The sequence below is a fragment of the Adiantum capillus-veneris genome, chromosome 4, assembly GCF_014529385.1.
Source record: "Adiantum capillus-veneris isolate H3 chromosome 4, ASM1452938v2, whole genome shotgun sequence".
NCBI lineage: Eukaryota > Viridiplantae > Streptophyta > Polypodiopsida > Polypodiales > Pteridaceae > Adiantum > Adiantum capillus-veneris.
In genome coordinates this window covers 64,903,423-64,917,430 of record NC_140934.1, presented here as the reverse complement: position 1 = coordinate 64,917,430, position 14,008 = coordinate 64,903,423, and the positions used below count along the sequence as shown (strand labels likewise).

The 14,008-nt window shown below is 43.0% G+C and overlaps 1 protein-coding gene across 1 annotated transcript in view; it reads right to left on the bottom strand.

Annotated features, from left to right (window-relative positions):
- Positions 1-6,265: 6,265 nt before the first annotated feature.
- Positions 6,266-14,008, bottom strand: part of PIFI (post-illumination chlorophyll fluorescence increase) — a 65,505-nt gene continuing 57,762 nt past the window's right edge. The window contains exons 7-8 of the mRNA XM_086510606.1: positions 6,634-6,744; positions 6,266-6,550 (exon numbers count right to left, since the gene is read on the bottom strand). Coding sequence (XP_086366732.1) covers positions 6,422-6,550; positions 6,634-6,744 — 240 coding nt within the window. The 3' untranslated portion in view covers positions 6,266-6,421. The remainder of the gene's footprint in view (positions 6,551-6,633; positions 6,745-14,008) is intronic.

Below are 14,008 nucleotides of genomic sequence, written 5' to 3'. Positions count from 1 at the left end.
TAGGCGAGGAACCACCATGTATTTGAGGCAGACCTTCAATTAGCAAGCTTCTCAGAGGTTATACAAGAAAGCAGAGTGATAATATATACGCTCAAAAGCAAGCAAGATTCGGGAGACTGGTTTAGGGCTACCCATGCCATGTTGTCAACCTGCGAGAAGTATTGGCCTAGGTGAGAGGTGGTAGACATCCAGTTTGTAATATCTAGCACTTCAAGGCTTGGCCTGAACTTGAGGCTATTTTAGAAATTCTATGTTGTGCTTAATACAATCCACTCACAAATTGTGAGTTTTGGGGGGAACAAGATAATACCTTTGATGAGGATGAAGGACCCCTTTTATCTAGGAAGACCCCTAGATAAGAATAATAAGGGGAAAGATGAAAAACTGAAATTTCTTTTCAAATTTGTGGCATTAAGGCATGAAGAAGCAAAAAGTCATTACCAGACGATTTTGGGGAGACCATAGCTTGGGTTAGCTAAGGTAAAACAGGATTGAGCTTTGGATCAACTCGTCATTTCAGAAAAAAGGAAGAAAAAGGTAAAGTTAAAATAGACAATTCACACTATCAAGAAGATATATAGGACGATGTGAAGATCCCTTTGGGGAACGGTGAGTCCAGCTGGCGGGCAAGGAGATATAGGTGAAGGTGGCGCGTTTTGAGAGCAGGTGCAGGAGCATTGGACAACAAAGCCGCAGACGCAAGAGCAAGGACGGACCGAAGTGTTTCTTTTTTTTTAAGGTTTGGTGATCGACATTCAAGGCAAGCATAGCAGCTACACTGAAGGTTGTCTGGTTCGAGCACTAGAATTGGGTTTTGGTGATTTCACAGCTCCTCTTTGAGCAATGGGAATCTGCGATGATTCCACCAAAGAAGTTGGTGGGATGGTCTAGGGACACCAATATATATTATACATACATACATACATATATATATATATATATATATATATATACACACACATATATGTGTGTGTATATGTGCCAACGTTTTTTAAAAAGGAAAGTGAGGGGGGGAATCTTCGATGACGGAGCCAAAATAAAAGAAAATCTTTTTTCTTCACTACTAGTTGTCTCTCAAGTCACTCTCTGCGAGCAAGTCACGTAATCTCGCGAGTCTCTCTTTGCACGCACGTCACAGATTCTCTTACTCTCTATACACGGACGTCACAAAGTCTCTCTCGTCTCTCTCTGTCTGCAAGTCACAGACTCTCTCTCTCTCGTTGAGAGAGAGAGAGAGAGAGAGAGAGAGAGAGAGAGAGAGACGGGAAGGAGGGGAGACGACAGGCGAGGAAAGGGGCCGAAGACAAGGCGAAGGGGAGAGCACAAGCGCAAAGGGGGGAATCTTACGAACTAAGAGCTGAGTCTCGCTAAGAGTTAGTGAGATTAGTGGTATTACACTAATTTCACTATTTCCTAGTCACGCTATCTCAATCAGATATTAAATGCATTTAGTAGACGGCTTCCTAAAAAGTAGTAGTAGTACAAACTTTTTCTTTGTATTATTATTAGAGAGTTTTCAGGATGACTACCCAATTAGAATTCCCTTGGGAGTTCCCCCCATTGCCTAAGCATTCTACTTTCTTTTTTTTCCCAAAACTCACAATAGTGAGTGAATTATATTAATCAACCCAAAAAATTACAATGTCTTGTCATGCTCGTGTTGAACCATGACATCATCCAAGGACCATAATTACATCGGCAACAATCCCAACCAATTCGCCCCCTTATCCTTGATACAAAAGGTTCATTCTCATGTTCTTCTAAGATCTTTTAAATACCGATAGCCAAGATTTTCCCCCATCCTAGGCATACCCTCTGCTGACAACAAGGCACAAGTAGTCCTAGACCAATCCTCCGAGTGTTGCTTGTGCCCGAGCGTCCAAATTAGCACTTTGCTTTCTTGTATAATTTCTGCGAAGCTTGCCACCTCAAGACCTCCTTCAAACACACGTGAAACATCGTGCAACCAGACGTGGCCTTCTCCTTATGAGGAGTGGGACACATATTTTAAGAGATGAAAGCTTTTCATCCCACTAGTATTGTTGATCATGAGTGAGACCCTGCTCTAATAGGAGGTTATTAAGCTAGTATACGTGTGCATGCTTTACATTTTGAACTGCTGATAAAATCACGAGACCTGCCCTTAAGATTGTAGAAGAGTGATAAGGAGAATGAACAAGTTAGTCAATGACAATTTTTTAAGAGCAAAACGAGAACATATAATCCCTCCATGCAACCCCCAAGTAAAGACATTGATAGTGTAAAGACACTCATAGAGCATTGCCAAGTACATTTTCAGATGGTTCCTTTAAACACCCTGCTAGGTGCCTTTCACAATCAAAAATGGCAAGGATTACGAAGGCCATTTCTTCTTCTTTGAAAATCTCTCCTTCCTGGCGATATATGCGACTTTAGGGATACTACCTTGAAGGATAGACGTCGATGGAGGAAGGCCCACTAAATGCTCCCTAATGGATGTGCTCTAGCACCAAAAACCACTTGTGGATGAAGTTTTGTGGTGGCTTCTACATATGCAACACATAGTCGAGCATGTGGGCTAGAGATCAATGCTCCTTGCGGGCACGGATTTTCAACACATTTTGTTGGAAAACTCTTCATTAGTGTGAGCATCTATTTAAATGAACCTCTTATCTATGGCTTTGCATACGACCTATACTACTCATAGCATTAGAAGGTTGGCTATAAAAAATGAGTCTTGTATATGTTACAGAACAAAATGAAGTTATCGTAGCCTCCTCATCATCAGACTTGATCTTGTTGTTGGACTTGCTACTCTACGAGCAATTTTGTTGAACTCTAACTATCATCAACAAATCCTACTTGAAACCATAGTTATTAAAGAAACTTGCAACAAACTTCGGACTTGCAGTTGCATGAGCAATGTCAAAGAAAAAAGAAACAAAGAACCGAACCACACGTCAAGTAAGAGCAACACTTCCGCAAGGAGCAATTCCTATCTTCTTTCCAAGGCCACTAACCCTTGTAATGCGACCCACCAATCCTTTTTTTACAATGACGACTTCTGCAAGGGTGTGTCCTTAGCATGGATGGCATCTCAAGCGTGAAAGGGACGTTGATAATTCCTCACCACTCAGTAGTCTCTCTACCAATTTTCTAGAGGGCTTAGAAAGCTTATATGACTATAACACAGCTAGCACACCCTCAACACTAAATAACACGGGGTCTTTAAGACCCTGGGTGCTGGGATCAACGGTTGTTGGCCCCCGCAAGAATCTCGAGGCGGATAGATGGCCCAACAAAAATGGGTGTCCGCCTTGCGACCATGCAATTTGAGCTAGCACCGCACACTTGCAAGGCGCATGGCATAACCACCTCGCCCACATGCATCATGTGACATGGGTGGCAAGCATAACGTTTATAACTAAACTCGAACGCCCACCTTTCCTTGTCCTTGTTTACTTTTCGCAGATCAGACGGTGTTGCGCATCTCGTGATTCTCCCCTATAGTTTTCCAACATGGATCCCATGACCAGGGCTTCATTAAAGACCCCATGTTACTTAGTGTTGAGGCTTGCACGCACGCGCGTGCGCACACACACACACACACAACTCTTTATGTGCAAATCTGGTCATGTGGAGGTGTGCTGGCGTATGAAGTTGGATAGCATCAATTGCTTCTTAACGCTTTCTCTAGCAAAGATGGTGTGGATGCAGGCCAGTACGATGAAGCTAGAGCATGCCATTGGGACAAAAATGCTCCAACAATATCAACAAGAACATCAACTATTGCTTCCAAGGACAATAGCAATGCTATATTCAACCGCAATAACATGCAGCATGTCAGCTAGCCACACAAAGTTGTTATTTAAAGAGTCTAGATTTTCAATATTGGAGAAAAATTCATGCCTCAAAGCCATCTTCTCCTTTGTTCGAGCAAGAGTTGTTTCCACTCTGATCCAATGACCTCTATAAGTGCTAAGAAGATTATAAGGCAATTTTCCCCAAACATACAAAATTCCTTTCCTTGAATTTTCCAAGATGAGATTTCAAACATTTAGGTTATTTTTCCAATTTTTTACACTATTTTTATCTGTTTTGGGGCGGAATTTTTTGTTTTCCCCTTGCCCTCAGCCGACATGTTTGAAACTGAAAATGGCATGATATTAAGCTAAGACACATTTTTCCCAAACAATGCTCCTGGATCCTCTTGCCTTGCACCTCCATCCCCAGTTGTGAACCAATCCCAAACCCTTTTCAACCTCACATATTAACATGCAAGAACTTGAAGCAACAAGCTTATTGGAGTGGCCCATCTCCCAACGAGAGAGAGAGAGAGAGAGAGAGAGAGAGAGAGAGAGAGAGAGAGAGAGAGAGAGAGAGAGAGAGAGGCCTAGCCACTTAAGCCCCACCCTTGGACAATCGACCATTTGTGGACCGACCTTTTATGATGAAAGACTTAAGAGTCCCATATTCATTGCTCCAAATAACTCCATGCACCACCCCTTTAGGTTAATATGCTACCCTCACGATCTCAAGGAGGTCTTGGGTTTTTTGGAGATACCAAAGGAGAAGAAAGTTTAAATTCCGAAGGAGAAGAGAAGAGGCTATTACTTTCCTAGATTTATCTATCTTCAACAAGACTTAAGGTAAGAGATGAAGAGCTATGCCCATCATCAGATGTCTCTTCTTGATCCTCCTGAATGCTTTTTCTATAAAGCCACTACATCATGAGATGTCCCTCAATCTACATTAGCCAATAAAAAATAATGTCATTTCTTTATAAATTAAAACCAATTTTAGCTTAAAAGACAACTCTAAGCCTTAGCCCTTTAGGCAGGCCAAAAATATGTCATTACTTGGAATCGAGAAAGATGCCCGCTTTATGTGTGGGCAACGATACAAGAAATGAAGAGCGCAAGGCACATTGCAAGTTGTGGTGAGTGAGAGAGAGAGAGAGAGAGAGAGAGAGAGAGGAGCTAGATCATCCAATGTCACGAGGAGCTGGGGCTTTTTTCAAAAAAAAAAAAAAAGTGCACCTCCTAAACATCATCGGCTAGGTCCAAGTTGGTTTCAGTAATAACCCTTTCACTGCACACAGCTACGCAAGTTCAATTCCAACATAGAAGCGTGGCCTTAGCATGGCAACGATGTGGTGGAATCTGAGGAGATTCCGGGCAACAAAACAATAAAACAGAAGGCCAATTGTTTAGAAACACTGAATTAGTAATAATCATTTAATATGGTAAATAGTGTAGGTCGGTACAGGTTTTCTAAAAGATAGAAGAAAGAAGAATTTTCCTATCGCAAGAGATGATGAGTTAGATAATAAACCACAAAAGAAAGTAATGTCGTATGCCTCATGAAGATTCCAAGGAGTTACAAGACTCTAATGTGAGGCTAGCAATTGTATCTCCATAGCCGGGACCTTCGAGAGCTCCTATGAGCTCTCCTCCTAGAGTATAGGAGCTCTCCTCCTAGAGTCTGCTGACTAACCGCCATCAAACAATACTATATATAGGCACACCCATATTGGTTGTTTGAGAAGAGAAAGAGCTTGCTCCCCTACCTTGCCTTTGTCACGCAGTGTTCAAGAAGAATAAATTTCACAAACATACAAAATTCCCTTAAGGACAGATTCAAAGAGGAAAATTTTCAACATAGGCATCATTTTTTTGCAATTTAACTCTATTTTCCTAATTATTTTAAGCAGATTTTTTCCTTCTTCCCTTCTCTTCAACCGATTGATTTGGTTTTTCAACTGGCTCAAGGCTAAGGTGAGGCACACTTTTCCTGAACATGACCTCGGTGGCACGCTCACAAGGAGAGGTCAAACATGCATGCTCGTAAGAGTGGAGGTGTAGTACTCTACAAACGGCATATGGCAAACGGCAACATCCCATATTATAATCTTTTTGCATGCCCATTTTAGCCTAGTGAGGCTTTTTACCCCCAAAGTTAATAGTATCCAATCTTTGTGCTCACATGATCAATCAAGGAAAACTAAAATGATGAAGAGAATAATTTTCCAAAAGAGATTGAGTTACACAGGGCACAAGGATCAGAATGTTGTGATGTAAGTGTGAGTTAGGCATCTTCAAAACCGGAACCTCCAAGAGCCAGAATAGAACTATATATCTCTCTCTCTCTCTCTCTAAAAAAAAGAAAAAGCCAATCAGTAGATGTTATTGGGGCTTCCTCCAGGGTCACCGCTCTTTGCACACATGCCTTTTTTCTAGAAAGATGTTACACCCCATTCAACTTCAGGATTTGATCTGCACAAGCATCGTCACAATGCTGCCATCTTCTATACACAGGCAAAAATGTGGCTTACATTTCACTATGATACAAATAATGCACAAATGAGATTGGAAGCAGTCATGTCTACAAGGATACAACAATTGTTTAATGTACACAAACTGTGGGATGGTGAATCCAGCTCTCAATCCTCATCAGAAGACTCATCGGAAATGTAAGGGCAAGAACCATCATCAATAGTAGCAAGAGGGTCATAGTTTGGACTATCAGGATCCATACATCCAGGAAAGATGTCAAGGTCACACCGGTCCCCCTGTCATCAAATTTGATGGGAATCATCAATCAGCTAAAACGTCAGAGATTCAGTACAGACAAAAACAGCACTTGAAATCATACCCCTTCATGGATCAAGCTAGCAGGAAAGAGACAGCGACTCTCAATGAAAGCTGCATCAGGGTATATTGCACTATCGCAAGCCCCATCCTTTGAAAGCTCCTCCGCAAGCCCCTGTGAGCACATTCACTACTGGGTCAATATCAAATGGCCCTTACCAAATGAAATTATTTGACTTACTACCAAAACACCAATGTGATAATGTTTACATTTAGTTTAAAGCCTTGGGCAGAGGAGGAGAAGAAAAAGATGCAGATAACTTAAGAGACAGCAGGTAATTCAGCTGGATAAAATACAAAGCCATGATGTAATCATACTAATTATTGCTGAGAAAGAAATATTCACCACATACAGGACATATGCCCACATCAATCCAAAAAAGCCCAAATTCATCTTTGAAGGAAAATGCAAGTCGTAGATTATGGTCACTATCCATGTGAGCATATGTTCGTTAATCTAGGCTGCTTAATTCTAATAAGATTGAGAAACAAGGTCTTTTGCTCAGTATTGATGTGGTGAGCCTGACCATTGTCAAAAACGTGAGCACACGAATAATCAACAAGCTGAAAATGAATAAACTTTCAACCAAAAGAGACGAGGGAGAAGATTGACACAGTATTGGGGACCAGAAGATGGGCTGGTCCCCCTCCCCCCCCCCCCCCCCCCCCCCCTCTTCATAAAGAGAATCTTTATTAGGGAGAATCTTTTTACAAGCACAAGAACCGGAGTAACCCCTCTGTTCTAAATCTCAGATTTAATGGTCAATTGCTTCACGTGCAGGAAATTCCGAGAGATGAGCTCTCAATTTCGTTTCCATCTGTACTCGGAGCATGAAGCTCCACAGGTCGTTCTGATTCCGTTTCTAGAATCCCCGAGCGTAGGCCGAGGCCTCCTTGCTCTTTCTCCGTGATGGAGTACTTGGCAAAAGCACAAACACGAAACAACAACTCATAGAACGTACTCACAATCCGTACATGTCGCTCCATGTGCGGAAAAGCGACCTTCACACGGTCACTTGCAAATTTCTGGCGGAAGGGCCTTCTATAGCTAGCGCTCGCAAATCCTAATGCAAGAGAGAGGGCATGGGCTGCTTTTATAGGGCTTTGAGACCTGGCAAGAATAGCTGATGCAATGCCTGCAACAATGGTAGGACAAGGGAGCACTCGGGGGGGGGGGGGAGAGAGAGAGAGAGAGAGAGAGAGAGAGCTCTTACGACAACTTTAGAGAGAAGAGAGAGAGAGATTGCACGCTGTTCTTTTTCCAGCCGTAAGGGGAGCGTTGAGTTTTCTTTTAAGAAGAAATATTAATTTAAGTAGGCTATCCACTTATTAAGCGGTCAGCTGATCACTTTTTTTTTTTAAAGGGTGTGAACCTAGTCAAAACTCAAAAAAACTTATGAGCTGAAAATAGATGCTTACACAGACACATTCCAGGAGTCTCCGGATGCAGATCTCATGCACAGATGGTATGCAAACATAGATTCCTCGCGGGAAAGCATCTACTTTTCCCGAAAAGCACTTAAAACTATTCTACTCTTTAAGAAAAGCTTCTCAGAACCCATCTTTATTCTTATGCCTGCGTCTTTACGCGAATTCCTTTTTCCATTCTTACCAAACCAATGAAATATTCCCTTTCTGATGCTCCCGTCATCCATCATGTGACACATCAAGAATACTCACTTCTGAATCTCTCCAACCGAACAAACGGTACAACTCCTTCGGGATGCTTAATGTCACCCATCATATGGCACATCGGAGTTGTCTGTTCCTAATGGCTTTCATCAACTCCAGTAGATCTACACTTCTTAACTCTTACAGTTCAAGTGAACACATTTAAATATCCTAATTTCAATAAATAGAAATTACTCAAAAAAATAGTCCATTTAGCAACATCCCCGTGGCTTCTAAACAGTTCTCCTCAACTGTAGTGCTTGTACATATCCTTCCAGAATCTCGGGATAAGATGCTAATTCCTGCTCGATCATCCACTCAGCGTCTAAAGTAGAATGATTCTTGAACTTGACCAAATACTTCCGTGTAATCATGCCGGACTTTAGTGGCCTCTCTTGATGATCAATAATCTGCTCTTAGCAGATAATGCTTCCAAGTAGACAAGGCGTAAATCACAGCCATAAGTTCCTTCTCGTGGATCGAGGCATGCAATTCTACATCCTTAAGCGATCTACTTTCATAAGCCACTACAAGGGCTTCTTGGTTAAGCACACTGCACCGATGCAATCACCTGAAGCATCGTAGTGAACCTCAAATGGTTTCCTTAAGTCTGGCACTATCAGAAGAGGACCATGGCTTAATAAATACTTGAGCCTATCAAATGCTCCTTGTTGTCTCGATCCCCATTTGAAAGGGATCTTCTTCCTAGTCACGTCATGAAGTGGCCCTGTTACATGAGCAAGCCCTCAGATAAACCTCTGAAAATCAAATCCGGTGACAAGGATTTCAAGTTTGACAACTACATAGGTCGGAGAGGCATCTTTTCGTTAGACAATTTTTAAGTTACTTTTGCTAACGAAAACTTTACCGAAAAATCCAAGATGCGTCATGTTGGGATGTATCTCAAGGAGATGGCAGCAACTGGTGGTTAGCCAAGATTCTGGAAGGTACTCAAGCCAGAACGTAGACTCAATTCAAATCTAAATTTCATGAACTTTCTTCCGCCCGACTTTGAGAAAGGCATCGGAAGGGATGGGACTCGCTTGCCCAGAAGGAACATGAAAAAACATGGCCTATGTTGACAAGGCTTATGGTCAGTTTTTCTGAAAGTTACGCCTTGTATGAAGATTTCCGACTAGGAAATTCGAAGCAGGCCTTCAACCACCGTTTTCAAAGAGTATGAAGGTGTATCTCCGGGATACCCTTCAGTTGAGAATGGAGTCCACAATCATTGCGAGGATCTACATTCCGTAAGGCAAAGAGCGTTTTGTGAGGACCATGGCGACCAAGGCACAAAGCGTCCCCTTGAGGACCCAGATCAACCTAAGAAGTCAGAGGGTGTTGGCAAACGGCTCAAGTATCTCACGCCAAACCAAGTACAAACCTTCGAAGAGCAAGGAAGGAGTTTCTATTGTGGTGAGAAAGGGCACATCAAGACCAACTACCCTATTCGGCAGCAACAACAGGAACAAGCATCTTCGAAGAAGGAACCCGCTCCACCGAGCTCGAATACTATTCCTGAAGTTCAAGGGAATACTGAAACTGAAAAAGGGAAGCGTCAACTCCTAAAAGGCTTGGGATCCGTGAATAACCAGCGGGTATTGATCCTCTATGATCTTGGATCAACAGAAAACTTTATCTCATTGGATATTGCAGAACGCTTGGGCCTCACACTGGCTCAACTTGGAACTCCGTCCACTTCCGGATTGACATTCGAGGGGTTGATCACCAATGCAACTCTCGTGCAAGGACAACTCAATCTTTAGATTGGTGAGTACAAAGGCGGTGAATCATTTTTTATGGCACCCATCGATTGATGTGATATCATCTTGGGTATGCCATGGCACTATCATATGCAACCAGTCCCAGATTATGTGGAAAAGACCCTCGCTTTTGAGCATGAGGGAAAGAACATTAAAATTTTTGTTGATGCTGTCACAAAGTGATGACGTGGCTGCCCGAGAGCTGAAACCCTAACTGCTGTTGAAACCCTAATTCTGGAAACCCTAACCCTAAAACCTGCAAACCCTAAAATCTGCCAAAACCCTAACCCTAAAAGGGCAGCAGGGAATCCTGGAAAAAGCGCTGACATGATGACGTGGCACCGTACCACAGCTTTCCGGATATTGCACTCATGCTTTTTGCTCTATGCAAATTATCAGAGAGAGAGAAGAGAATCTCTTGCTTTATTTTTGAAACTCAAGAGAGTTTGTGAGAGAAAAAATCCTTTGCTTTATTTTCAGGCTTTGATTTTGAGCTTTTGGGGCTCTGCTTTTGGCATCCCTTGTAATCAATAAATATGTGGATTGGGCTCCCACTCTGCAGAGCATCTGGACGCAAAGTCTGAGAGTGAGACCCGATCCACTCTTGTACTTTGAACACTGATTAATACAAAAAGAAATACCGAAAGGGGCGCCAGTCTTTGTGGCCAATATCTCTAGACACGGAACTCCGCCGGGCCGGTGCAAATCTATTGTGAACTGTGAATTATTTTGAAGTGGTTATTTGGTGCTGTCGTGATTGATTCTTGACTTGGAGTGTCCAAGTCTATTACGATGGTATCAGAGCACGGCCGATTTCTCTTCTACGGGAAATCCGATCCCAAATTTTTTTCCGCGGCACCTATGGCTTCACGCAAGGATCAGTCGACTCCCTCTGCATCCTGAGATGCGGGCAGGGATCACAACGAAGATTCCGGTAGAGAGTATGGCCCGCCTCGGCCTACTCAGGCAGAGCAATGAGAGATGAAGCGTGGTCAATTGATCAGCGATGCAACAAAGATGATGCTCAGTTTTGCGAAGGACTTGAAATTGGCAAAATATATGAGCGAGACTTCTCTTCAGGAAGTACACGAGCAGTGGCAGAAAACCACAACACCACCCCCGAAACCCGCTCTCAAGAAACCTTCTGCTCACAAGACATATTCAGAGAAGGAATTAGAAGAGGTGGTTGATGCACGGATTGCTCAGTTTTTTGACGCGCAGAACAAAGCTAAAAAGCACGGCAAAAAGCAGAAGAAAGGCACTCACTTCCCGGGTTATTTGGGTCGTCAGTCGATATTTGATAAGGCAAAGAAACAGCAGAAGCGTGTTCGATTTGAAGGAGTACCCAGTTCTTCTTCTTCTTCTGACAGTTCTGCTAGCTCTTCAGCTTTGAGCGAAGAAGACAGAAAGGCAAAAAACGAAGCAAGAAACGACGCTTCGAAAAGGGCAAGAAAAAGGCAAAGAAGTCTAAATCTCGCCCAGTGAGTGACAGTTCTACGGAGGACTCGCCTATAGACAGTTCAAACTTTGATGACGGCAATTTTTATGCAAACAAGAAGAATTTTTATAAAGCCAACCAGTATGACTTTCTGGAAGATAAAAGCAAGAAAGTCCGAAAGTTTAAGGAAGGTGGACAGTCGATCAAATTTGACACTTTTTTAGGATATAAAGATGCTCCAAAGGCTTTGTCTTTTATACAGCAGTTTAACATCGCTTTCGCGGGAGGACGCTACTTAGAGCACTCCAAGATTCGGAGAGCTGCCTCTTACTTTAAGGGGAATGCTCGAACTTGGTGGTCCAACGCTTCTTTTAAACAAGACTGCGCCAGTTAAATGGCTGAAATTTAAGAAGCTTTTTAATTTTTCTTGGTTGACTCAAGAGTATGAACACGATATACGAGCTGCTTGGAACCATCTTCGGATGACCAAGAGAGATACAGTGGATGCTTATTGCGAGAGATTCTGGAGCTCTTTTCTACCCGCCTCTTCATTCAAGAAGATCTCGTTCAGAGAACATGTTGAGCGGTTCACCTTGGGTCTACCTACAGAGATCCGAGATCATTGCTTGGAACAAAAGTCAGCCTCTATTCAGAAGTTGATGAGTCATGCGAAACGGGGCTTTGCCATTCACTCTGGCAGTCTGACCTACCCCACCGATGAGGTCATGACACAACGAGCCGAACAAACTTCAGCGAATGAAAGTAGAAAGAGAAATAGCAACCCAGAAAAGAAGGATGCACGACCCAAGCTTACTCCTTAGGAGAGAGCTCGCTTCATCAGGGAGGGGAAGTGCTTTGGATGTGGGAAAACATGGACATATCTCCGCGAAGTGCCCTAAAAAGGCAAGGAAAGAACAGAATGACAAGGACGACGAAAGGCCTGAGAGTTCGAGAGCAACTGAGGAACGTGGAAGAAAAGGCAAGATGAAAACAGGATTGGTTCCAGATTGTGTGGCTATCGATCCCAACACCATGCACGAAAGTACAGAACTTTGTCGAGCTTGGGGCAAAGTGAAAGACCAAGAGGCCTTGATCTTCTTTGATGGAGGAGCCAAGGCCAACTTCATTTCACCAATATTGGCCGCGCGGCTCGAGATCACTCCCGACCCGATGGGACCACTTGCGGAGGCAGTTCTAGCGGCACCCGGCAGGGACGTAGCCATTACACCTGTCATTGGCAAACTTCGGTTGCATTGTCAGGGGTATTTGGGGCATGAGGACTTTTTCATAATGCCTTTGGAAGGTTGTGATGTTCTCTTAGGGATTCCCTGGTACCACAAGAATAACGACGTGATCGATTATTGGACGAGGAAAGCGACATTGACTACAAAGAAGGGCAGAACCATTGTACTTGACATTAAACTGAAGGGCGAGTCTGTCCTTATTGTATCGGCTTCGGCCATTTCTAAATTAATGAAATCCAGTCTGTTTGTTTACTCGATCTTTATGAAAGAACTAAATGATAAGGATAGGAAAAATATGTCTAAACTTGATAAAGAACGCCAAGATTTTCTCCACTCACGCCGATTGCTTCTCAGAGGGCCTACCAGGCGAGTTACCACCTGCTCGTCCTGAAGATCATACCATTGATCTGATACCTGGAAGCACACCACCGAACAGGCCACCTTACTGTGTGAGCCGAGCACAGAATGAAGAGATTATGAACCAAGTGAAAGACCTCTTGGAAAAGGGTCTTGTCCAACCTAGTACTTCACCATATTGCTCTCCAGTGTTGTTGGTTTTGAAGAAAGACGAATCTTGGAGAATGTGCATCGACTATAGAGCTCTCAACAAAATCACCATCAAGAACAGATTTCCGATTCCTAGGATCGATGATATACTTGACAGATTATAGGGATCCTCGTGCTTTAGCAGGATTGATTTGAAGAGTGGATATCATCAGATCAGAATCGCGGCGGGAGACATCTACAAGACAGCTTTTCCATCGACTTTTGGGTTATTTGAGTTTTTGGTGATGCCTTTTGGCTTAACCAATGCTCCTACGACATTTAACCGGATGATGGACAGGGTTTTTCGAGAGTACAGGCTATTTGTCTGCTTCAGGTCTTTTAGGCATTACGAGATCACAAGTTAGTGATTAATGCAAAGAAAAGTGAATTTTGCCTACCAGAGATACACTTTTTGGGACACATTGTCTCAGCAATAGGAGTGCAAATGGATCCGGCCAAGATAGAGACTATCCGTGATTGGCCCGATTTGTAGAATGTCCATGAAGTTAGAAGCTTCTTGGGACTGTGTTCGTACTACAGGCGGCTCATTCGAAAGTTTGCAAAGGTTGCTTCCCCTTTGCATATCTGTCCCTTTCTCGTGGGGACCCACAAAGGTGACTGCCTTTCGGACATTGAAAGAGAAATTGACTACGAGACCAGTTTTGACTTTAACGGACTTGCAGAAGTCATTTGAAGTATATTGTGATACTTGTGGTC